The 25,517-nt window shown below is 33.7% G+C and overlaps 2 protein-coding genes across 4 annotated transcripts in view; one reads left to right on the top strand and one right to left on the bottom strand.

The window, feature by feature from the left end:
- The window catches only part of LOC114329860 (uncharacterized), a 222,206-nt gene extending 212,087 nt beyond the window's left edge, over nucleotides 1–10,119 (bottom strand). Inside the window, exon 1 of the mRNA XM_028279122.2 lies at nucleotides 9,805–10,119. The gene's annotated coding sequence lies outside the window, so the exon portion shown is untranslated. The remainder of the gene's footprint in view (nucleotides 1–9,804) is intronic.
- LOC114329869 (beta-hexosaminidase subunit beta) lies at nucleotides 77–25,169 on the top strand. 3 transcript variants are annotated; one of them, XM_028279138.2, is made up of 10 exons: nucleotides 77–209; nucleotides 12,373–12,590; nucleotides 13,614–13,845; nucleotides 14,182–14,297; nucleotides 15,604–15,809; nucleotides 16,035–16,147; nucleotides 16,948–17,146; nucleotides 20,622–20,838; nucleotides 23,846–23,990; nucleotides 24,841–25,169. In XM_028279138.2, the coding sequence occupies exons 2-10, from the start codon at nucleotides 12,414–12,416 to the stop codon at nucleotides 25,053–25,055; spliced, it is 1,620 nt and encodes a 539-aa protein (XP_028134939.1). In that variant the 5' UTR covers nucleotides 77–209; nucleotides 12,373–12,413; the 3' UTR covers nucleotides 25,056–25,169. The 3 variants fall into 3 exon arrangements, with proteins under 3 accessions (XP_028134939.1, XP_028134930.1, XP_028134932.1); XM_028279129.2 differs by having other exon boundaries at nucleotides 87–314; XM_028279131.2 differs by lacking the exon at nucleotides 77–209 and adding an exon at nucleotides 2,312–2,500.
- Nucleotides 25,170–25,517: the final 348 nt, after the last annotated feature.

Raw genomic sequence — 25,517 nt, 5'->3', positions numbered from 1 at the left:
GAATATTATTTCCTTTTTTTCTTTCTGGGGAGTAGATAAAAACTGAGATAAGGTGTAAATTCAATCGAAAGTTCTCACCTTATCTCAGTTTGTTACCAAACAAAGCAAACGATAATACGAAACGATATAGCTACTTCTTTATTCTCCAGGAATGTTTTTACATAAATTACAAAAATATTATATTACCATGGAACCATCAAAAAACAAGCGTAAGTAGAAGAGGCTGTGAAATTGTCTCGTTTCTAGAGAAATGTACAATTATTAGTTCAAAAATAGAAGAAAATTACAAATTCTATTGTTTTTAAATTGTAGTGGTAAGTATTTACTGACAAAATAATAACAATAACCTTATATTACCTTACAGTGTAATCAAAAATTAAATCACTGTCGTTGGTATATTCATTTAGTTTATAACTTATGACTGGGTTAATTGCATCAATACGATTTTTACGCATCCAGTATATCTTCTTCTTCTTCTTATGCCACTCCTATCGGGGATTGGAAATCATCAAGGCTACCCTGACCTTGTTTACAGTTGACCTAAAAAGTTCATTAGTGGTGCAGCCAAACCACTCTCTCAAATTCCGCAACCGTGACATTCTTCTACGGCCTCGATTCCGTTTTCCTTCTATTTTTCCTTGCATTATATTTTGAAATAATGCGTATTTATGACCTCTCATCAGGTGACCCAAATACTCGAGTTTTCTTCGTTTTATCGTTAACAAAATTTCTGGGTCTCTTCCTATCCTTCGTATTACTTCAAGATTTGTGATTCTTTCAACCCAACTCATCTTCAGCATTCGACGGTAGCACCACATGTCGAAACTTTCAATATTTTTTATGTTGTTCTGTTTGAGAGTCCAGGCCTCTACACCGTATAATAGCGTGTTAAATACATAGTCTCTTAGCATTCTTAATCGTAGAGGGATGCTTATATCTCTGTTGTAGAAGAATTTTCTCATCTTTATGAAGGTGCCCAATTTCGATACGTCTTTTTATTTCATTGTTTTGGTTTCCAGTTTCGTTTATTAAAGTTCCCAAGTATTTGTAACTTGATACTTTTTCAATTTGAATGCCGTTTATACTAATATGTGCTGGTTGTGTCATGATTTTACTGAAGACCATATACTTGGTTTTTTTGATATTAATGTTTATGCCATAATTGCTGCAAGCAATATTTATGTTTGTAAGTAATCGTTGTAATTCTTCTACTGTTTTTGCAACTAGTACAGTGTCGTCCGCGTATCGAATATTATTTACAACTTATTTACCTTAATCTAGCTAAACCCTAAGATGCCAATACATACTTCTTATGAAGTTAATTAGCATTGTAGATGACTTGTTTCCTATGTCAGAAAGCGCTAGAGTGACCTCTTCTAGAAATTTTAGTCGTTTGTAGCACAGAACTACGCAGTTGCATAGTATATGTATATGTTCTGCCGTTTCTTTCTCGTTATCACAAAAACGACAGTTCTCACTATCTGATTTGCCCATTTTTTGAGATGATCTCAGAGTGCAGTGACCAGTGAGAAGGCCAGTTACCATTTTTATATCTTTTTGGAAGGGAAAGTGGAAGGAAGAAGTGGTCCAGGAAGAAAAAAATGCTCCTAGCTGAAGAACGTAAGAGACTGGAGAGGCATGGACACACATTCGATACTAAGAACCGCTCAAGATAGAGAGCAATTTGCTGTAGTTATAGCCAACCTTCAGTAATGTAGAAGGCACCTTAAGAAGAAGAAGTAATTTCGAGAAGGCGGTTTGTTGCAGTAGGCGACACTTTTATTAGCCCCTTTTGCCCTGGTGTGTTAGATCAGTATAGTTGTAGTTGATTGAGTTCCCAGGTTCGGAGTTCTTCTCTGATGTGGCTTTTTGATAATCCACTGAAGGGTTCTGGACCTTGAAATGGGTATTAGCCCCTTCTTTTGCGAGGCTATCAGCTTCCTCATTTCCTGCAATTCCCTTGTGACCTGGCACCAACATCAAAGTTACTTTGTGGCGTTTCGGCAGCTTCTTGATTGCATACAGTCCCAAACCAACTTTGACTCACAAGTAAATGACTTTAGAGCCTTTAAGGCAGTTTGGCTGTCTGAATAAAGACTTTTGCCCTACGAGGGATATTACATACTTTCATTAATTGCATATTTTAATTACTTGAGCAATTTACTTCCATAATTCTTATGCTTTACAGTAGAGTGTTCCATTGGCTGTCGATTATACAAAACAGTCACAAATTCGTGACATATACTTTACTCGATATTAATAGCTAAATACCTATATATAACTAGAAAATCAATGTTTGATTTGCATATAAACTGTAGTTAAAAAACCTTGACATAGCTCCAGTACTGACCTGGCCGTTAATACAGTAATATGAATTGTTATTTTCTTTCAACAATGTGTTTGTTAAACTTTTAACTGGTGTGAATGGTTCATGCCGGTGATTTTGTTTTAAAATCTGTTTTGTTTTCTTGGGCTTTATTCGACTCCAAATACAAAACAAGTAAGTTTATTATAAAAATTATTTAGTACCTACGTTAAAAAACAAGTAAATGTAAAATTATTAATAATAGTTACATAAAAAATAGTAATTGTTATTAATGCTGTGAATTACAGTACAGCTGGTAATAGACGCCAAATTGATATAAAAGTGCTTCACAGCTTTTATGATACATTCAACATTATATTTTGCTGGTCTTCTTATCATAAATTTATTTCTCTCCATGGGTATCTAGACGGTTGAGTCTAGGAAAAGTAAACTCATATCTACGGGGGTCCTACAGCCTCTGCCGCATCTCGCATTTCGATGTCCACGTTTTTCGGACGGTCAATTCCTCCTCAATTATGGCTCTATCTCTCATTATTCCGCTGATTCCTTCTCTCCATTCTAATGCTGGCCCTCCTCTCCTTCTTCTATTCCATGGAACATAGCTTAAGGCCTGTTTTGGCCATCGTTCATCATTAATTCGCATTTCATACCCATACCATAAAAGCTGCTTGGATTCTATTGTATATATCTACGGTATGGTATCTCGTAACTCCTGTTCTTCTTCTTATTTCTTCATTTGCAATATGATCAAGTCTGGATATCCGATACGCTCTTCTTTAGATAGTCCATTGCTACTACTTCCAGTTTTTTCTTCTCTTCCATCGGCATTTGCCAACATTCAGATCCGTACGTCAAAATTGGTTTTACAACTGACTTGTAGATTGTCATTTTGGTTTGTAAACTAATTTTAGGAGACCAAAGTAACGAGTTTAGTGTTTGTACCATATTTCGGCCATGTTGTATTTTCTGCTTGATGTGGATGTCCCGTTTCGATGTTCCTTCCTTCGCTATGACTTTCCCTAGGTATTTAAATTTGTATATCTCTTATCGAGAGTTGTGGGCCTCTTTCTTCGTCCCTTATTCTAAGATATTCTGTTTTGTTTATATTGACTGTGTGTCCCCGGGTCTAGGACGTTTCATCGCCGCCGTTTCGATGCCGCCAGTTCGATGCCGATGCCGGCCGATTCATCGCCAGTCAATTAATCGCTATCTGATATATTTCCGAATTTTCGACAGTTACAATTATTAGTTATTTTTAGTATTAATTAGGAATTCTAGGAAATGCGAGATATGACGGCGATGAAATGGACTGGCGATGAACCGGCGGCATCGAAACGTCCCATTCCGTGTGTCCCCAATTTTTGTATTCTTCGATGTACTTTTGAATCATATAATGCATGTATTTCTATAAACTCTTAACAGTTTATTATTTTGGGAACAATTTAAACTAAACTTAAAGATAATTGTGTGAAATGTGAAGACATATCAGAAATTAACATCTGTGGTACCTCATATAATAATAATAATAATAATAATGTATTAGCACTTCGAGCAAAGCAGCTCATGGTTTGGTTTAAAACTTCCTCAATTCGTATGTTTTCTTCGCTTTTTTTTTCAATTTCTTATATTGACATACTTGAGGTTGTCAACTTCATGCTTTCATCTGGCCCTAGACCATCATTTTCTCTTATACCACCTGTTGTAGTGCTTAACAAGATTTTAGCATTCTAACTTAGCTCGTTCTTTGGACATATCCTAACCATCTAAGTCTTTGTGCTCTTTCTATTGCAATTATATTAGGCTTCTTATTTAATTCTTTTAACTCTTTGTTTGTTATTCGTGTCCACTGATTATTTATCATTTTACCGCCAAATATCTTTCGAAGTATTTTTCTTTTCCATACTTGTAACATTGATCTCTCAATTTTTGTCATAGTCCAAGTTTCTGTGGCTAAGGTTTTATTGGTCTTTTTGCATTTTTATACATTCTTGATTTACTTGCTTTTTGCTTTGGGCATATTTCTGTCATGCGCTGAGTTTCTGTTTCGTTTATACAGAGTCCTTTTTCTCAAGCTACTTTCTCTAGTTGTTCCACTTCCTTTATTAATTCTTTCTTGCTTCTGAACAGAATTATTACATCATCCGCGAATATCAAACATTTATGTTGTATAAATATGTATTTATATCGAATTTGTGGAGTTTCTGAATATTATGTTATTAACAACAATAAAAATTTCCCCTGATGGATATGACTAACTAGTACAAATTATTAAATTATATAAAAACAACTAAGAAAGAGTTTCGCTACAAAAGTGAAATTGTGAAGAACCTAAATAAAAATTTAATTATTTTACGGTAACAAAACTTTGTATTTATTTTTCACTGAAACCTACTTTGAAACTGGAGTTAAATGACTTACTTTTAAAACTAGTACTAGCGCAATTGTAATACTAAAAACAAGTTTAACAGTGATGAGTGTAACAAAATGGTCTAAAAACATGATATTGTTTTTGTTTTTGTATAGAACAATATACAGGGTGATTGATTAGTGGGGTGAAGCTCAATAGATCCGCTATAGTAATAGATAACAATAAAAGTTAATAACAAAAATTATAGCCAACGTTAAGCTTCACATTACAAAATTAGTTAGAATTATACAGGGTGTTCGATAACACAGTTGCAGACCAAACTTATGTTTTTTAAATGGAACACCCTATATTTTATTTTATATTCGAAATCCTGTTAACTTCTCCATCACAAAAATATAAAGGTTTGTTATGTTATATATGGTATTTACAAAGTTATAATAACCATTTTTATATGAAAATCGTAACAAGTTCAACTCCCTGTATAAATAAAAATAAGCACAACAGCCATGGTTTATTAATGCCATATTTTTTATTTATTGTCAAAATATTCAAAAATTATTGACATTGCTAATTTTCTTTATATCGAATACAGGGTGAGTCAAAACGCAAGTACATTATTTTCTGAGTAATTTTAAATAGAACCCCCTGTATTTTATATTACTATTGAAAAGTACCACTACCATACTTTAATTTTTATATAATATTCCCTATGTCTAAATTTATCAGTTTACGAGATATTTTCATTTTTCATAGCAAATTATTTTAGGTGTCTAAATTTTTCCAAATTTTAAGTAAGCCATGTACTGAATTGACAATTGACGATTACTGATTATCAATCCGGTAATCAATGTAACAATGTAGTAGCAAATAAAGAAAGAAAAATAATGTACTAGTAATACATTTTACAAAAAAAATACAACCACAACATGCAACATGTTTGAAACAATTAAAAACTACTTTTGTATGTAAATGTAACAAATAAAGAAAGAAAAATAATTTATTAGAAATAAATTTTGCAAAAACACGCAAAGACAAAATACAACATTTTGTGAAGACAATTAAACAGTACTTTTGTATATAAATGTAACAATCTAACAAATAAAGAACGAAAAAGAATGTATCAGTAATACATTTTGAAAAAAAAAACATGTTTGAAAAAATTAGAAGCTACTTTTAATAAAATATTTTTAATATTTATTTACATAAGGTGTTCAAAATTACCTCCTAACACATTTACGCATGCCTAAAAACTATCATTGAACGAGCTACTTACACTACGAAGCATTTGTAAATTAACACATCGAAATACACTTTGTATTCTGTTTTTCATCTCATCCCTTGTTGTTGTAGGTATTTTATAAACTTCATCATTAACGTAACCCCAAAAAAATCAGTCCAGTTTATTAAATTCTGGTGATCTGGGTGACCACGCTACTGGTCCATTGCCAAATGAAAATATCTCGAAAACTAATAAATTTAGACATAGGGAATGTTATCTAAAAATTAAAGTACGGTAATGGTACTTTTCAATAATGATATAAAATACAGGGTGTTCCATTTAAAATTACTGAGAAAATAATGTACTTGCGTTTTGACTCACCCTGTATTTGATATAAAGAAAATTAGCAATATCAGTCATTTTTAAAAATTTTGACAATAGATAAAAAAATATGGCATCAATAAACCATTTCTGTTGTGCGTATTCTTATTTATACAAAGAGTTGAACTTGTTACGATTTTTATATAAATTTGGTTAACCCTTTGTAAATACCATGTATAACATAACAAACCTTTATATTTTTGTGAAGGAGAAGTTAACAGGATTTCAAATATAAAATAAAATATAGGGTGTTCCATTTAAAAAAACATAAGTTTGGTCTGCCACTGTGTTATCGAACACCCTGTAACATTCTAACTAATTTTGTAATGTGAAGTTCAAAGGTGGCTACAATTTTGGTTATTAACTTTTATTGCTATCTATTACTATAACGGATCTACGGAGCTTTACCCCACTAATAAATCACCCTGTATGATATGTGATATAAAACAGTTCATCAAAGAAGAAGTGATTAATGCGTGGCAAAGTAAAAGAGACATCTTCTTTCTTCTTCTTTAACCCATTTCTAGCCAAGTTTGGACAGAGACCTTTCACAAATCGTTCCATATCTGTCTTGCCTTGGCTGCGCTTTTCCAGTCAGTTCCTGTCGCTTTTACAATATCGTCTTCCATCGCATTTGGGGTCTTCCTCTTCCTTTTATTCATGTCCACGGTCTCTAGTTTTGTATTTCAGCATTCCATCTTTTATCTTCCTATCTCGCATTGTGGCATGCAAATCTCCACTTTAACCCTGTTATATGGTTTGTTACATTTTTTACTTTTGTTTTCTCTCTTATCCATTTGTTTGATTTTCTGTCTTGCAATTTTATTCCCAACATGGATCTTTCCATTTTTCTTTGAGTTATTTCTATTTTGTTTATGTTGGCCTTTGTTATTGTCCATGTTTCTGAGCTATACGTCAGAACAGGAACGATGCACTGATGAAATATACGAGTTTTTAGGTTCTGTTGTATCCTATGGGATTTATGGGAATCTAAATTACAAAAGATCAAATCGATAGTGAAACCGTGACTCCTAGGTTTATTATTAGTCGTGAATAATTTTTTTTCTGCAAGAGTTTTCTTGCATTTCATTATTTTGCGCATATCCCTCAGTAATTTTCAGATTGCGATAGGTAGCCCGTACACTATAATAGAGCTATACCGGGTGGTGAACCGTCAAACGGGACATAGCTCAATAGGAAATTCTAAATTATTGAATTCCTGATTTCCTAATCATTTTACATCAAAAGTCATCAGAAACTAATTGTAGAGAACTAAAATCTCTATTAAAAACAAATATTACATTTGTTCTACAAATTAAACACCAAGATTCCAAGATTTTGCTAAAATACAGGGTATAACAAAAATACGGGTCATAAATGTAATCACATATTTTGGAACCAAAAATAGTTCGATTGAACCTAACTTACATTAGTACAAATATGCACAGAAAAAAAGTTACAGCCCTTTGAAGTTACAAAATGAAAATCGATTTTTTCTAATATATCTAAAACTATTAGAGATTTTTTATTGAAAATGGGCATGTGGCACTTTTATAGCAGTATCATCTTTAAAAAAAATATAGTAAAATTTGGACTCCCCATAAAAATTTTATTGGGGTTTTGTCTCTTTAAACCCCCCAAACTTTTGTGTACGTTCCAGTTAAATTATTATTGTGGTACCATTAGTTAAGCACAATGTTTTTAAAACTTTTTTGCTTCTTAGTACTTTTTTGAAAAGTCAGTTTTTATCGAGATATTTTGAATATTTGTCAAGTCCACCACATATTTGTATATGGTTAAGTACGATTATGGAGCCTAGGTAATATGAAAATTTATTTATGATTTACATTTTTAGGTATATTTTGAACCATATTAAAAAAGAAGCCACATCTCGATAAGAGGTGCCTTATCGAAAAACTACAAAGAGGCAAAAAAGTTTTAAAAACACTGTGTTTATCTAGTGGTACCGCAGAAATAGTTTAATTGGAACGTACACAAACATTTGGAGGGTTTAAAGGAACAAATCCCCCATAAAATTTTGATGTAAACATATTAAAAAAGAAGCCGCAACTCGATCAAAACTGCCTTATCGAAAAAATACAAAGATGCAAAAAAGTTTTAAAAATATTGAATTCAACTAATGGTACCACAATAATAATTTACTTGGAACGTACACAAAAGTTTGAGGGGGTTAAAGGGAACAAAACCCCATACATTTTTTATGGGGTTCACAAATTACACTATAATTTTTCTTTAAGATGTTCCTGTCATAAGAATGCTACATGTCCATTTTCAATAAAAAATCTCTAATAGTTTTCGATATATTCGAAAAAATCGATTTTCATTTTGTAACTTCAAAGGGCTGTAACTTTTTTTATGTGCATATTTGTACTAAGGTCAGTTAGGTTCATTCGAACTATTTTTGGTCCCAGAATATGTGATTTAATTTATGACCTGTATTTTTGTTACACCCTGTATAATAAGTACATTAGCCACAGTATTATTAGTCCCATCGTGAGAGATTTGACCTCTAAACATCAAACGAAAAACTGAATTTTGCTAAGAATATCAATTGTGGGACCCCCAAAATATGAAAAAAAAATTGACACTCCTACCACAGGACTTTGAGGGCTTTCCCCTAAAACCCCTCTCGAAGGGGTGAGAGGCGGAAAACATCGATTTGGCAATAATTTTCATGATTTAAAAAATATTTCAAACAAGAAATGTACCTAGCTGAGATAATGTTGACCAAAAATATTTAATTAGCATTTATTTGTGCAGAATGAACCATTCTCTATGAAATAACGCCGGAAGCGACTGGCGATTTGGAATGCCATTTACGCACTCGAAATCAATTTTTTAAATAAAATGTGTATCAACTCTACGGTAAAAATTCGATACCTTGTGACTACAATGTACCTTGTCCCATCGACAAAAATCAAAATGCTTTTTAAAGGTAAAAGACGCAGCTTTCGTATCCAATTTTTTCATTTGGTCGCAAATGAAGTCAGTTTCCATAAAGCTGTGAAATAAATAAAAATTGCGCGATTTTTGTCATTTGTTACGATTCTTATGCTGGGGTTTTCGTAGGAAGCCCGGAGGTAGAAGTGGCAAACTTTTTGGCATCTTTTAGGGTCCCAAAATTGATATTTTTAGCAAAACTCAGCTTGCTTATATAATTTTGAGGTCGAATCTCTGACGAATTGGACGAATAATACTCTGGAAAATGGGTATTATGGCAAATTAGGTTTTTGCAAAATTTTGGAATGTGTTTAATTTCGTAGAACAAATCTAACATTTGTTTTTAACAGATATTTCAGTTCTCTACAAATAGTTTCCCATGACATTTGATGTAAAATAATTAGGGAAGCAGAAATTCAACAATTTAGAATTTTTCATTGAGTTTCCTATGGCCCGTTTGACGACTCAACACCCGGTATGTACAGGTAGACCGTATCCTCGGGGTAGACCGCATACTATAGTACAACTACAAAACACGTTTTAACTTACCTGCAAGCTCACATTCTCACAGTCTTGAAAATTATAACTAAATCACTGTTCTTAAATGTCAACTCCAAATAACTAATAACAGCACAATCCATACAAAAACACCGAATTCGTTGAGTACGAAATGTTTCTTAATTAGGTAATTAACGCAAAATTAATTTAAGCAAATAATTAAGTCCGCATCGTGGAATAGAAAGCTCCTCCGGAGGTTTTTTATGTTTCGCAGAATATTTCACTTGACAATGATCGCTCGCGTACGCATACCTTCAAGGTTGCAGCCTCTTCTTCCGTCGCTTCTTCTTCGCGGCGTGATCTACAGAAAAGTAAATGAAGAACTGTTCAAGTTGCGGTTCACCTGCCACACCGACTCACTTAACTATCACCTATTACTATAACTATAAGAAGGGGTTTGCTATTTTTTGAGTACTTTATTTCCCAAGAAACTTCCCTGTAGTATATCATAACTTAAATATTTTTTTATAAGTTTCTAAATTAGATCCATACATGCATATGCAAAATGAGTATCTCTATTAAATATTCTTATTATTCTTCTTCCTATTATTATTCTTAATCTTATTTAAATAAATTAAAATCAAACCCAATCAAACTCTTCTTAATACTAAAATATGTTCACTTTTATAACTTACTTTACTTTTTCGTATCTGGGTCCGACTACAGTTTTTCTGCCCAGTATGGGACTACGTCTACACCCTTTGTATATGCGAGCCTTAGATCATCAAGGGTGCACTGTGATGGACAAAGTCTGCATACACTCAGGTTCTCCACGTTCTGTATTTCCCCACATTCACAAAGTGCGTCGTTATCTGTCTTGATGCCCCATTTAATGAGGTTCTGCTTTACAGGGGCAACACCGGTGCGTATGCGGTTGAGTGTCCGCCAGGTTCTCCAGCCCATGTTCATTCCATTAGGTCTTTCTGGATGTAGGGGGAACAGTTCGGGTGGTTCGACGCTGACATTTCTCATAAACCTTTTCCTTGATTTAAGTTGGCTGGTTTCTGGCGGTTCGTCAAACCCGTATAATTGGTGCCTTTCATCGAAAGTTTTCCTGAACTTCTCTACATATTGTGAGACGCATATATGGCCGTCTGGTGATGCGAATCCAGCTGCCCGGTACAGTAGGGTTAGAGAGGTAGGCTGCATGTAACCAGTAGTTATTCTACATGATTCATTTAATGCCTTGGTGACTTGTTAGGCGTGTCTAGATCTACCCCAGACGGGACAAGCATATTCCCCTGTTGAAAAACATAAGGCCTCAGCTGTTGACTTTAAGACCTGGGGGTTTGCACCCCACTTGTTCCCTACAAGTTTCCGGAGAAGGTTGTTTCTCGTAGAAATCGTTTGTCTTGTACTCTGACAGTGAAATTTATATGTTAATGACCGGTCTAGTATCACTCCAAGATATTTGGGCCTATCAGTATGTTCCAAGCGTTTCCCTCCCAAAATACATTCACTTTTACATGCGCCAAATGGTTGTTGAGATGGAATGCACATACTTAGGGTTTTAGTAGCGTTTGTAATGAGTTTTGTTTGTAGTAAGTTGACATCATATTTAAAGCATCTTCCATTGTCAACTCTACTTGTGTGAGTTTTTTTCCTTTTACGGCGATACCAAGGTCGTCAGCGTAAACAAAACTCTCAGTCTGGGGGTGCACTGGTTAGTCGTTGGTGTAGATGTTAAATAGGGACAGCGCCAGAACGCTTCCTTGAGGTAGCCCATTTATTGGGTCCTCCATCTGCTCTTCTTTCCATTTAGCACAACGTAGAAGACGTTTAGCACAACGTTGTGTAATAGACGTAAAGCGTCTATTACACAACAGTGATCTAATAATATCTACCAGGTCATAGTCTAGCACAGTGTTATAGATCTTAGTTAGCAAGGTTCTGTAGTTTATCGTATCATAGGCTGTTATGAGGTCTATCAAGACTACTACTCTCTTTCTGCTCAAATCCCTACTCTATGTACTCTGTTAGCTTCAGCACTTGGCCTGTGCATGATTTACCTGGTCTAAAGTCTGCTTGTTGTGGCATTAGTTTTGCATCTAATTTTTCCCGCATGAGATCAATTCTATGAAAGATTGCTGGATCAGCTCAACCTTTCCTGTTTTATTCCTTCGAAATTTCCTCTACAAGTCTTTTCCATTCCTCTCTATTTCTCGCTCTCTGTTTTGCCTCTCTCTATTTCAGGCCAATTCTTTCATGATCTCTTGTTACAGTATTTTTCCAGCTTCTTTTTATATTTCCTGAGTATATCGTTTCTTTTATATCTCTGTCTGTCATCTGGTATATTATTTGTAATATTATTATTGTTTTTTTTTACTTTCCGCTTATAATATGTATATCCTACGTGTAGAAGTCCAGAGTTTGAGCAATAAAAAAAATATATTCTAGTTTAACTAATGATTAAATCTTTTGTTATTACGCGTATTAATCGAAATTTAATATGAATGTTTATCTTGTTTAGTAATTTACCTAAATTAAACTTTATCACATGAAAACATCGAAAATCCCCTTTTACAAACTTTGCCTATAAATATCTGTACTTGTTTTCAGAGTTCACCGTTTTCAAGTAACCTCTTGAAATTTCGCACAAAATGAAATTTAAAATTCAATTGTTATCAACGTTTTTGTGCACCAGTTTAGTTTATGCATACATAGAGGAGCCTGGTCCAAGATACCCACCAACCAAAGGAGAGCTTTGGCCAAAACCATACCATCAAATTAAAAACCATAGTTTCTTTACAGTCAGGAAGGAGCACTTCAACTTTAAAGTAAGTGACAATACTTTTAAATAATTTCATTTTTGAATATTTTCAACTTTCTATTTATTTATAATCTGTAATACTATTACATCCAATCAGCCCTAAACAACCATCCTTGGATATAGGCCTCTTTTCCTATTTTCATGCCTCTCTATCTTCAGCATTTTGCATCCATTTTGACCCGGCGTTTCCACACTATCAAAGGCCTTTTCAAAGTCAATAAATGTCATGTATAGCGGGATATGATATTCGTTAGCTTGTCAGATTAATGTCTTTATTGTTAAAAGGTGGTCACTTTTACTGAAGCTCTTTCTAAATCCGTCTTGTTCTCTTGGCTGGTATCCATCTAATTTAGTTGTTAATCTATTTTTTGGGAAATTTTAAAATTAGGACCATTATCTAGAAATTAAATAGGATAAAGAAAGCAAGATCTGCATTTCAAAAAATTGCTAAGCTTTAAAATCAGGTTACTACGATGTTATATCTCTCCTATACTGTTGTACGGAGTTGAGTCGTGGATTCTCACAGACGCCACATGCAAGAAAATTAAAGCTTTCGAAATGTGGCTTTATCGTCGAATCCTGAAGATATCTTATACCGATCACGTTACTAATCAGGGTGTTTTGTTGAGAATTCAAAAAGAAAATAAGCTGTTAAGAGAAACAACGAGAGATATGGACGACTGCAACTACGCTTTCAGGAAAAAGTAGAAGGAAAACGAGAACCAGGAGGGCGACGGATTTCCCGGCTGAAAAATCTACGTACGTTGTTCAACACAACAACCACAAATATTTTCAGAACAACAGTCTGCAAAGTACAGATTACCATGATGGTCGCCAACATTCGAAACGGATATGCACTGCAAAAAGAAGAATCTCGTTATATTTTTTCTTCTGAATCTCTTTATATTTTTCCATATGTCCCTATTAATACTCCTGATTATAGTAAATATATTTTTAGGGTTGAAAATATTTGTAATTTTTGATATCTCAGATGTACATATGTGTGTGTTTGTATGTTTATAATTTACAGATAATCAATAACACGTGTTCAATAGTAGAAGAAGCAATTAAGAACTACGAATCCATCATTTTCTCAGGATATACTTTGATGCAAGAAAACTTAAACCTATCCAATCATCATTTAGAAAAGAAACCGTGGCTAAGTAATCCCAAATACCTGGGAATATTAGATGTTTTAGAAATTAGTCTCGATATACACTGCAACGGAAAAGAGATGCCTTCAGATCACATGGAAGAAGCATGTAAGTATTATTATCTTTTTTTGTCTACTCTGTACGTATTATCAAATGTGTATTGATTATAAATGTTGATATTTCTCCACTGTTTGGTTGTTTTCTTTCTTTTTCAAAAGTCCTCTGATATAAACTGGTCATACTGCAGTTGGCTTATGTATGTACATCTTACATTCAGTCGTGATACCCATTTCAGAATTCTGGAACCCATTTCAGAAATTTCTTTGTAAATTTTGATATAAAAGAAGGTTTTTTATGTCAAAAAATTACAACATATAAAATATATATTGTGTAGGTAATATAATTCAATATAATTTAAACAACTTTTCCAATATTTTTTTCTAGATACAATAATTGTTTCTGAAGATGTAAAGCGATTAAAGGCATTTTCTGTATGGGGCATTCTAAGAGGCTTAGAGTCATTTTCTCAGATGATATATATGACCAATGAAGGACTATCGGTAAGTGAAATGATATTTATAAATTTTCCTGATATTTCTAGTGTTTCTTCGAAATTGATTAAGTCTAGCTTGCCTTTTTTCTCTACAGCAGTTCTGCATTCATCATCGTACCACTCCGCATTTCTTTGTTCCTTGGTTGTTCTAACAGCCATCTCCGCAGATTTCGTTTTTATTGTTTTTTTTTTTTAATTATTTCCATTCTTCTTCTGCAGTTTATGGTCTCTGGTACCGTTAGAGAGTATTTATTGGTATTCTTATTTCTTTGTTGGGTTTTTGAATCCTTCAACACTCCATTTTTTAATTCGACTATGTGTCCTTTTTGCCACTCTCACGATTTTGGGCGGCAATTTTGCCTCCACAAGATGGTGATCTAATTAAGAGTTCGGCCCGTCGATACGTTCTGACATTAGTTACAGTCGGAAAAATGAAAAAATACCCATGAACGAACATATAAAACACGCTATATTTTCCTGTCACCGTGTCACAAAGAAAATTGTCCAGTGCAAGTACATATAACAATAATTATTACATGTACTTGCGCTGGCCAATTTTTGTGTGACACGGTGACAGGAAAATACAGCGTGTTTTATATGTTCCTTCATGGGTATTCTTTCATTTTTCCTACTGTATGTCTGTTGCACATCTTTTTGAGATGAGGATGTGGTCAATTTGATTGGCTTCGTTTGTTCCAGGTATTTTCCACGTTTCTTAATGGATATCGTTACCTAACCCTAAGTCTATTTTGGCTGGTTTTAGTATGGAAACTATGTTTTCCAAATATATTTACAAGAGTTACTGCTTTTTCCAGCTTAGCATTAAAATTTCCTAATGTTTTTATTCTTTATCAGTGAATAATGATACTATAATCTTATATCTGCTGTATTGTACAGAAATTATGAAAAAAAGCTATAAAACTTATTACGATCTTATTTACAAGCCTCTATTTTAATGATTAATTCGACCAATAGCATACTATGGCAGTGAAGCATGCGTCCTGAAAGAAACATCCAAAAACAAACTCGACACATTCGAAAGGAAAGTACTGAGGAGAATACTAGGCAAAAAATAAAGGAGGCCAACATTCAATTTGGGCGGTAGTGCCGTAGAAGAAGAAGAAGATTTTAATGATTAAATGTAACTTAAATATTCAAAAAACCCGTGTAGGATATTCTATAACACATTGAGTCATACGCGCTGCTTGGATTTTTTATACCAATATTAAAATCCATTATGATAGCACGTTTTCTTTTGTTTTGTTCAAAATCACTATTTTTGTAGTATTAAATTTCTGTTTAAACTTTTTTAGTTACGTATTAACAAAACTTCTGTGGAAGATCGGCCACGATTCTCTCATCGTGGACTGCTTATAGACACCTCAAGACATTTTATTCCTATAAAGAATATTCTACTTACACTAGACGCGATGGCTTACAATAAACTTAACGTTTTTCATTGGCATATTGTAGACGATCAGAGTTTTCCTTACGTCAGCAGGAAATTTCCTGAGTTAAGGTTTGTAATTATCTAATAGTAACTAAGTTTAAGATAAATATTGTAACGTGATTTTACTAATGTCTAATTATTTATTAAGAATATTTCTTTATTTTACGTAGTTATTTTTTAATTTATTTACACTATCACTATTTAATTTATTTTTTATCATTATTTAAATACAACTGTTCTTCAAGGTGCTTCTAATGCGTACACAAATAATACATTTTTTTTTATTAATTTCAGTTTAAAGGGTGCCTACACGTCGTACTATACATATTCGTATAAAGATATTCAAAATATAACGGAATATGCAAGAGTAAGAGGTATAAGAGTAATTCCAGAATTTGATACACCTGGTAATTTTTTTTTTATTTTAAACACTCGGTGACGTATTTTTTTAGTGTAGACCAAAATCATTACTATAATTACGACTATTATGTCATTTTTTGCTTGAAAATGAAAAATACACAGCCATGTTGGAGTCTACCACTGCTTCTAGTTAAACAACATTGGAGAAAGTGTACAATCTTGCCTTACTCCCTTTTTTATTTTTAAGACGTACTATTGCTGTCTGGTTCCAATGCAGATTGGCGGTAACTCTTGTATCTTTGGCATCCAATCCCAGTCTTCTGGTAGTTTCACCTGCTTCCAAATCAGTTCTACTAGCCTACTTATACTAGAGGTCAGATTTTTTGCGCCATGTTTTAAAAGTTCAGATGGTATGCCATCTGATCTAGGAGCTTTGTTTTCATTAAATTTTTGTATTGTTCTGATGACTTCCTTCTGTGTTGGGATGTTATCTTTCTCTCTTTCGTCATCCATGTCTTCGAGCTGTATTTCTGCTTCTCGCAACCTCATCTCACTTCTTATATTTAGTCTGCCCTCAAAATTTTCTGCCCACTATTTCTCCTGTTCTGTTTCTAACTATTGATAATCAAGGTTTTAATTCCTTTCTGGTCTGGTTCTACACCACCTCCAATAGTTATCAACATCTTCAATTATATCACCTGTACATTCCTCTAGCTTCTACGTTAAACCTTCCCTCCTTAACTCCTCTAACTCTCTTTGCATTAGATTAGAGCAAGCTTACGTTACTTTATACAATATAACAAATAAACATGATACTTATTTACTTATAATTACTTATAATTTTTAGGACACACGAGATCTTGGGGTGTAGCTCATCCAGAAATACTAACCGCTTGCGAAGGAGACCTAAAAGGAAAATACGGACCTATTGATCCAACTCAAAATAAAACCTACACCTTTTTGGACGATTTTTTTGAAGAAATTAGTAACACATTTGCTGATGCATACATCCATCTTGGCGGTGATGAAGTTGAGTTTGAATGTTGGTAGGATGTTTTGTAAATATGATATTTAAATGATTTTTTTGTACCTATTTATATAACACCACTGTAGGACATTAAGTAGTTCTTCTTCTTCTCATATCCTTTTACTTTTACCTTATTAGGCGTTGGATTTAGATTACGGTTCTTCCTTTACCCAGTTTTTCCATACATTTCTATGTTTGACCAGGTACCCCGTCAAAATAGCCTCGTCAAAAAAGTTCCGACAAAATAGCCCCGACATAATATCCCGCACACAAAATAGCTCCGACAAAATAGCCTGCAGACAAAATAGCTGCGGAATAATAGCCCGCCGACAAAATAGCCCCGACAAAATAGCCCCGAAAAAAAAGCTCCCTTCAGAATTCATCATGAAATAATTCCTTAAAAATACATTTTTTCGGAAATGGTAATCATCCTCTATTCAGATGTTTATCTTAACCACATTAAATAGAAGTTGTCTTTTCAGAGAACTCGAGTCCTGTCTTTCCTGCCTCTTGGAAGTTTGAACATTTAAGTTAAGCGAAAATCAATGTTAATTTATAATATAAACATTTTTTTTTGTTTTCGGGCAACAGTAAAATGCATTTTAAATTAAACACATTCTTCCTTTTTGTCAAATAATTTAAATTAAAAAAAAGTTTTTGGACACCTTGTATAAATAATTATGTAATTGTTTATAAGAGGCTGTTTTAGCCGGGGCTATTTTAGCCGGGGCTGTTTTGACCGGGGCTATTTTGTGTGCGATCTATTTCGAGGCTATTTTGTGTTCGGGCTATTTTGACGGAGCTTTTTGACGGGGCTGTTTTGACGGGGCTATTTTGACGGCTCACGGTTTGACCATCGTTTATAATTCTTAGATACTTTTCTATTTATCCCTTTCTGTTTCTTTGATCTGATCTGTGCATTTCCTTCTGGGTCTTCTCATTCTCCTTTTCTTTCTACTTCCCAATTCTAATATTTGCCATGTAATTCTTTCTGATTTCATTCTATTAATATGTATGAACCAGAATATTTTCTTCTGTGTCGGACGACACATATCTTCAAAACTATATGGTGGCGAAAAAGGAAGCGAAAGTAGCAATAGCAAAAGCCAAAGCAGAAACGTATTCAAACCTATACGATCAACTTGATACCAGGGAAGGCAAAACGAAGATATATAAAATAGCCAAACAGATAGCAAAGAAAGCAAACGATTTTAATCAGATTAGATGTATCCGAGATGAAAATAATAAAATACTAGTTCACGAAAGGGATGTCAAAAAGAGATGGAGAAAGTACTTTGACAGCTTATTAAATGAAAAATTTGACAGACAGCCTGTAGAGTCAACGGAGATAGTAGCAGCAATGGTCACCAAAATAACAAACGAGGAAGGGGCTCAAGCGATTCAAAAAATAAAGAAAGGAAAAGCGGTAGGACCAGTTGATATACCTGGGGAAGTATGGAAAGCATTGGGAGAGACAGGAACAAGGTGGCTAGCAGGTTTATTTAATAGAATTATGGAAGTTGGACAAATGTCAGACGAATGGAGAAGCAGTATACTGGTACCTGTTTACAAAAACAAGGGAGATATACAACAGTGTACAAACTGCAGGGCTATAAAACTGCTTAGCCACACCATGAAAATATGGGAAAGAGTAATTGATAGACGGATACGTGAAGAGACCGAAATATCCGAGAATCAATTTGGCTTTATGCAGGGCAGATCAACAACAGATGCAATTTTCATTATAAGGCAGTTGATGGAAAAATACAGGAGTAAAGAAACAAACGCTCATATGGTATTCATTGATCTTGAGAAAACATATGATAGAGTTCCTCGAGAGATTCTGTGGTGGGCACTCAATAGAAAGGAGTCCCTGGTGAATATGTAAAGATTGTGAGGGATATGTATGAGGGAGTAACGACTAGTGTTAGGACAGGTGTGGCAGAGACTGATAAATTTCAGGTGAAAGTAGGATTGCACCAGGGCTCGGTGCTTAGTCCGTATTTATTCTCATTAGTTTTGGACCAGATAACAGCAAAACTACAGGTAACATTCCATGGTGCTTAATGTATGCTGATGATGTCGTGTTAGTAGGAAATAATGAAAGATACTTAGAACAAAAACTGGAACAGTGGACACGAGCTCTGGAGGAAAAAGGTTTAAAACTTAGTAAGACAAAGACAGAGTATTTGCAATGTTCATTTAAAGATGAAGTTACTACAAATAACACGGTATCTTTGGATGGTGAACTGATTGTAAAAAGCAATAGTTTTAAGTACCTGGGATCGGTATTACAGAGTAATGGAGAAATAGATGAAGATGCATGCAGTATAGAATTAGGGCTGGATGGATGAAGTGGAAGGAAGCGAGTGATGTGTTGTGTGACAGGAAAATTCCAATGAAGCTGAAGGGAAAATTCTATAAAACAGCTATAAGACCGGAATTATATTATCATAAGAAGATACCCCATGGAAAGTACTATTGTTGTTGTTTACTATAATTGTGATAAACACCGAACCCATAAATACAACCTACAGTGTTTATTAACATTCATTCATTCTATAGATTCTATTCAATATAGTTTTATTGTTCATTGTAACTCATCAGTTATTATTCCATATAAAAAGTGTACAAAGAATTCATACGAATTACGTATATAAGTTTTGTTGAACACTGTATACGTATTTCTACATTTTCTGTAGAAATAAAGTTTTTTAAAAACAAACTCTACGAAAGTGAAAACTTATTTCCGGCTATGATGTACGGAACTGAATGTTGGGTAGTGAAAAAGAAAGAGGAACAACGAATGCATGTGGCGGAAATGAGAATGCTTAGATAGATGAGTGGAGTGACAAAGAAGGATAAAATTAGAAATGAGTATATTAGGGGAAGTCTAGGTGTGGCACCAATTGATGCCAAAATAAGAGAGCATAGGTTAAGATGGTTTGGTCATGTTCAACGTCGAGACGTTAATCACCCAATACGAAGAATAGCTGAAGTGCAGATTCCTGGAAGGAGTAGGAGAGGAAGACCAAAGAAGACCTGGGGGGAGACGATAAGGCAGGACATGTTGGTAAAGGGGATTAATATTGATATGACCCAGAATAGAATTGTGTGGAGAAATGCAATTAGGGAAGCCGACCTCGCATAGGGATAAGGCAAAGAGAATGATGATGAAAATATTTGCCTATGTTTAATGTACTCAGTAATATGTTTCTGCTTTGTCATTTCAAGATGATGCTTCCTTTGTTTTCATAATGTCTCCTTCTAATGGTGCTTCATTTGTTTTTATATTTAAATTTCTGCTTCTTCTGTTTTACTCTGAATTTAACTCGGCTCGAGATATATGTGATGCTTTCTACTACCTCAATATTGTCTTCTACTGTAATTCGGTTACCATTGTCTTTTTCTAGGTTTACCAAAATTAATAAACATATTTATTTGACTTTTTATTTATCTCTGATATTTAGTTATATTTTAATAACCTTTTTCAGGAGTAGCAGTACCATTATTAAAAACTTTATGAAGAAAAACGGAATCAACGATTTTAAAGCTTTAGAAAATTTTTATTTACAGAAACTTATTAATATGGTAGCTAAACGAAATCGTAAATATATAGTTTGGGAAGAGGTATTTACAAATGGCGTTAAACTACCCAACAATGCAATTGTTCAAGTTTGGAAAACTTATTGGCACTCAGTTCTATTAGAAGTAAGTGGAATTTATTACACAAATTTATAATATGCTGGCCGCTACATCCAAAATAATGTTCATGATTATATTGGACAGAGGCTAGCTAGCCTATAGAGCAATAAATATAAATATAAATAACGTAAATATCGAGGTTGTTGACGAATATACATAGGTACATAATATATTATATTATACATACAGTATGTCCCTGTAAGTTGTATCTATTCCGGTAGGTGTGAGTTGACGGAATTAATTAAAAATAATAAAAATAGGTTAACGACGAACAGTAAAACATTTATTTATTTTGGTAACAAAAAGGTGTTGCTTAGTTAGATCTCGGAAAAGGGTCGATCGTTAGCGAGTAGTGCTTTGTTTGCACGCTGTGAATAGACTGTTAAGAAAAGCCACAACCTATTATATCGATGTTATGCATTTCTACAATTTGGCCCGGAGAGGACAATAAATTATTTTGATCTGACGTATAAAAACAGACACACTTCTGCAGTTTTAAAAACGAATGCATGTCCCAAAGTGAGTTGTTGACATAATGATCTGATATGGTAAATAATTTATGGGGACTTCAGTTTGTTAAACTGACACTCCAAAAACATGGTTGGATGCATTTCGTTTTGTAAAACCATGTCTTTCTTAGCGTCTGGTTTGTATATTAACGGTGACTTTATATGACCCATATTATTTCGTTTTGAGAAAAAATATTAAAATTAAAATTAGCAAGAATAGTAATTAAATCGTATCGTATTCGTAAAACTATTTAAAAAAAGAATGTGTGTGTACTTTATACGCACGTAAGAAGTTATACTTCTATTATAATAAATATAATCTAAAATCTAACTTCATATTATGATTTCAACGAAACCAATATACCTATATACTTTAAACAGTTTTTTGTATTGTATTTAAATATTAAACTAATTTTAGAAAGAACAAAAAAAATACCAAAAATTAAAATAAAATAAAAAACAAAAAAAGAATGTGTGTACTTTGTACGCACGTAAGAAGATATTCTTCTATTATATAGGTAAACTCAACGAAATAAATATACTTAACAGGTTATTTGTATTTTATTGAAAAATTAAACTAACTTTCTTATCTACCACTTTCAAAAAATTTTTATTAAAACAACCAAAAATAAAAAAAATATATGAATCGCCCAGGATTTGAACCCGCGTCATTTCAATCACGAAGCTAACGCCCTATCAACTACACCAGCGAGGTCCTTCTAATTGACATGTAAGTTTCGGATATTACACAACACGGCGACAAGTAGTGTAAAAATATTATGTAGTGTAAAATAATCATTTTACTACAGAGAAACAGAAATCCAAAAACACAAGAATTATAATAAATAATACATTTACTAAAAACACTAATATATTCTTTTAATGACTTATTTGCACGGATACAGATACATAAATACCTATCTTGAAAGATTAGCAAGGAACTACATACTCTCTGTGTGCGCAGGCGCGCAGATTTATGTACAATTTTACCCTCAATGGAATCGCGCCTAAAGAAGAATATCTTCAAAAAAAATATATGACTTTGTCAGGATTTGAACACGGGACCTCTCGATCCCTAGGCGAATGCTCTGCCGATCGGCTACCACGGCTTTTGTATTCAGTGGCTCATTTCTTGGACATAATTACAATCTCGATGACAGATACTTTAAATGAAAATAAACATTTTCAATAATACTTTATTAGGAGGAAGACAAATCCACAGACATAAAAATTATAATAAATATATTTACTAAAAACACTAATATTATATTCTTTTCACTCACACCTTATTTGCGCTACATAACTTAAAAGATGTAGCGACTATTTTTTAATACCATACTGTCCGTGTGCGCATGCGCCGGGCAATGTAAAAATTCACCCTCGTGCCTAAAGAAGTATAACTTTAAAAAGTTTCCATATGGATACAACTTACAGGGACATACTGTATATACCTAAGTAAAATAATCAAAGCTAATAAAGATAACCAAACAATTGAAGTACAAAGAAGAATCAGATTTGCGTGGACAACGTATTGAAAGTTAGGATCGATACTAAAAAGAACAAAGATACAACAGTAGGTACCTAAAAACCCGTGTATTTGATCAGTGCATCCTTCCTGTTCTGACATGTGGCTCAGAAACATGAACATTAAGAAAGGCCAACATAAACAAAATAGAAATAACTCAAAGAAAAATAGACGCAGATCCATATTGGGAAGAAAACTGCAAGACAGAAAATCAAACAAATGTGTAAGAGAGAAGACAAAAGTAAAAAATGTAACAGAACATAATATAACATTCTTAAAGTGGAGATTTGCTTAAAGTGGGACACAATGCGAGACAGGAAGATAAAAGATGGAAGGCTGAGATACAAAACTGGAGAACGTGGACAGGAAGAAGAGGAAGAAGAAGTCCTCAGATGCGATGAAAGGACGATATTGTAAAAGCTGCAGGAACTCCCTGTAAATGCTCAACCAAAGACAGACAGATTTGGAAAGACTTAGGGAAGGCCTATGTGCAAAGTTGGATAGAAATGAGCTAAAGCCTAATAAGAAAGTCAGAGCTAGACAACTAAGAAGCAACCAAGCAGGCTTTGGTGCTAAACGATCCACTATCGACCACATTTGTACTAAGAATTATTTTGGAACAAGCTAGCGAATGACAAAGAAACATAAATATAGTTCATTTTTATAAACATAAATATAGTTCATTTTTATTGACTTCAAAAAGGTCTTCGATAGTATATACAGAAAGCAAATGTAGAAAATTCTGAAACTATATAGACTGCCAATGAAATATATAGATACATGAAATACATCAACTTGATCAGATTATTCTATAAGAGATACGAGATATAGAGCCAGACTGGAACATGTGGGAGAAATGGTAGAACATACAGCTATATAAAACCGTCAAGAGTGGTCAAGATATTTACAATTATTAATATTATGATTTTGCTTCTGTTTTCATCTTATTTCATTTTTATAACCATATATTTTTGTGTAGGTAACAAACTCAAACAGAACAGGAATACTTTCATCTTGTTGGTACCTAGATCATCTCAATACCGGAGGTGATTGGATACAATTTTACAACTGCGAACCACTTTCCTTTAGTAGCAACCCCAAGAATCAATTACTAGTTGTTGGAGGTAAATAAATCATTTTTACTTATTTTTTTATCACCTTTGACTTGGTCATCATTAATGGTGCTAGAGTCCTATAAAAGAGCCTCGACCTTCCCAAGTCTATTACGTCAGTCAGTCCTATCCATTGCCAACCGTTGCCAGTTTGCTGCGCCTATTTTTCTCCCATTCTCATCTACACCATCCTTCCATCTGAGTTTTGGCCTACCCCTATTTCTACTTCCTACAGGTTGTTACATAAGGATTCTTCTAGGAAGGTTGTTATGCTGTGATCTTGCTAGATGTCCTGCCCATCTTAGTCTTCCTATTTTTATGAGAGATACTACGTCTTTACCACCAAATATTTGTCTATATCTGTGGTATATCCTCCTACGAACACCATTTTCAACGATGCCACCGAATATTCCTCTCAGGAACCTTTGTTCAAATATAAGCAGGTTTTCATCTGCCTTGAAGATGGTCCATATCTCCGATCCATATGTCAAAATTTGGCTGTATATAGGGGTTTTGTCTATGGTTATTTTTGTTTTTTATCAAGTTTCTGTTTCTCAGATGTCCTACTCCGTCCAAAACAGCATTTGTTTGCTCGGATTATCCTTCGATTGATTTCTTCCGTCATGACGTTCTCCTTGGTGATCAGGGAGCCTAAGTATGTGAATTTGTCCACCACTTCAAAGATAGAGTTATCAACCCTGAATTGGTGACCGATGTTTCTGGCTCTATTGTTGGGTATTGATGCCATCATCTTAGTTTTCTCCTCACTTGCCAAAAATTTGGCAAGTACTTGTCAAGTGCGACATAGTGAGTAGCAGCCTTCAGATGATTTTATAGAAGATTTTGTTTATTTACATTTTAGGTGAGGCTTGCATGTGGGCGGAGGTCGTAAATCAAAATAACATCATGTCACGAGTTTGGCCAAGAGCTTCAGCTACAGCTGAAAAGCTTTGGTCACAAAGAGATGATAATTACGACTTACTTAAAGTAAGAAAACGACTGGAAGAGCACACGTGCAGAATGAATAGGAGAGGCATAGAAGCACAACCACCAAATGGTCCAGGGTTTTGTTACTGATTTTATTTTTTATAATAGTTAAAGTTGATAATATTAATTTAATGACCTTTTATATTTCTATAAGCTTAATATTTATCTTAAAACGTAGTGAATTGATTAAATTTTTCATAAATCTATTAATTTTTCTTTTCACGTACCACCCAATCAATAAAATCACCAAAATTAAAGAAATTTTCCAGCCAACAAAATTTGGTGAAGGAGCATGGAGGTAATGTATTACTGGTTGTCTATCTTATTTTGACAGTCTAAATTTTGGCGGATGCGATGGGTCATAGTAACATTAGAGAATTTTATTTATTTCCTCTTCATATCTATTTTTTATTAAATAAATTTTATTCTTCCTTAAGTTTTTCAATATTGTACTTTTTCTTTGTTTTTTTTTCAATTTCGCTTTTCCTTTCTGCCTCTTCCCATCTTTAAGCGAGGTAATGGTCCGAATTGATTTCAATATTGCCTATTTTA

This window comes from Diabrotica virgifera, chromosome 5 (genome assembly GCF_917563875.1).
Source record: "Diabrotica virgifera virgifera chromosome 5, PGI_DIABVI_V3a".
Taxonomy (NCBI): Eukaryota; Metazoa; Arthropoda; class Insecta; order Coleoptera; family Chrysomelidae; genus Diabrotica; species Diabrotica virgifera.
The sequence above is the reverse complement of the archived record's forward strand: the minus strand, read 5'-3'. Positions and strand labels throughout refer to the sequence as shown.

Excerpts from the sequence above, each read along its gene's own strand:
- LOC114329869 (XM_028279138.2), top strand. The coding sequence starts at position 12,414 with ATGAAATTTAAAATTCAATTGTTATCAACGTTTTTGTGCACCAGTTTA. Across the intron at positions 17,147-20,621 it reads GAAGTTGAGTTTGAATGTTG|GAGTAGCAGTACCATTATTA; the intron begins GTAGGATGTTTT and ends AACCTTTTTCAG. Across the intron at positions 23,991-24,840 it reads TCAATTACTAGTTGTTGGAG|GTGAGGCTTGCATGTGGGCG; the intron begins GTAAATAAATCA and ends TTTACATTTTAG.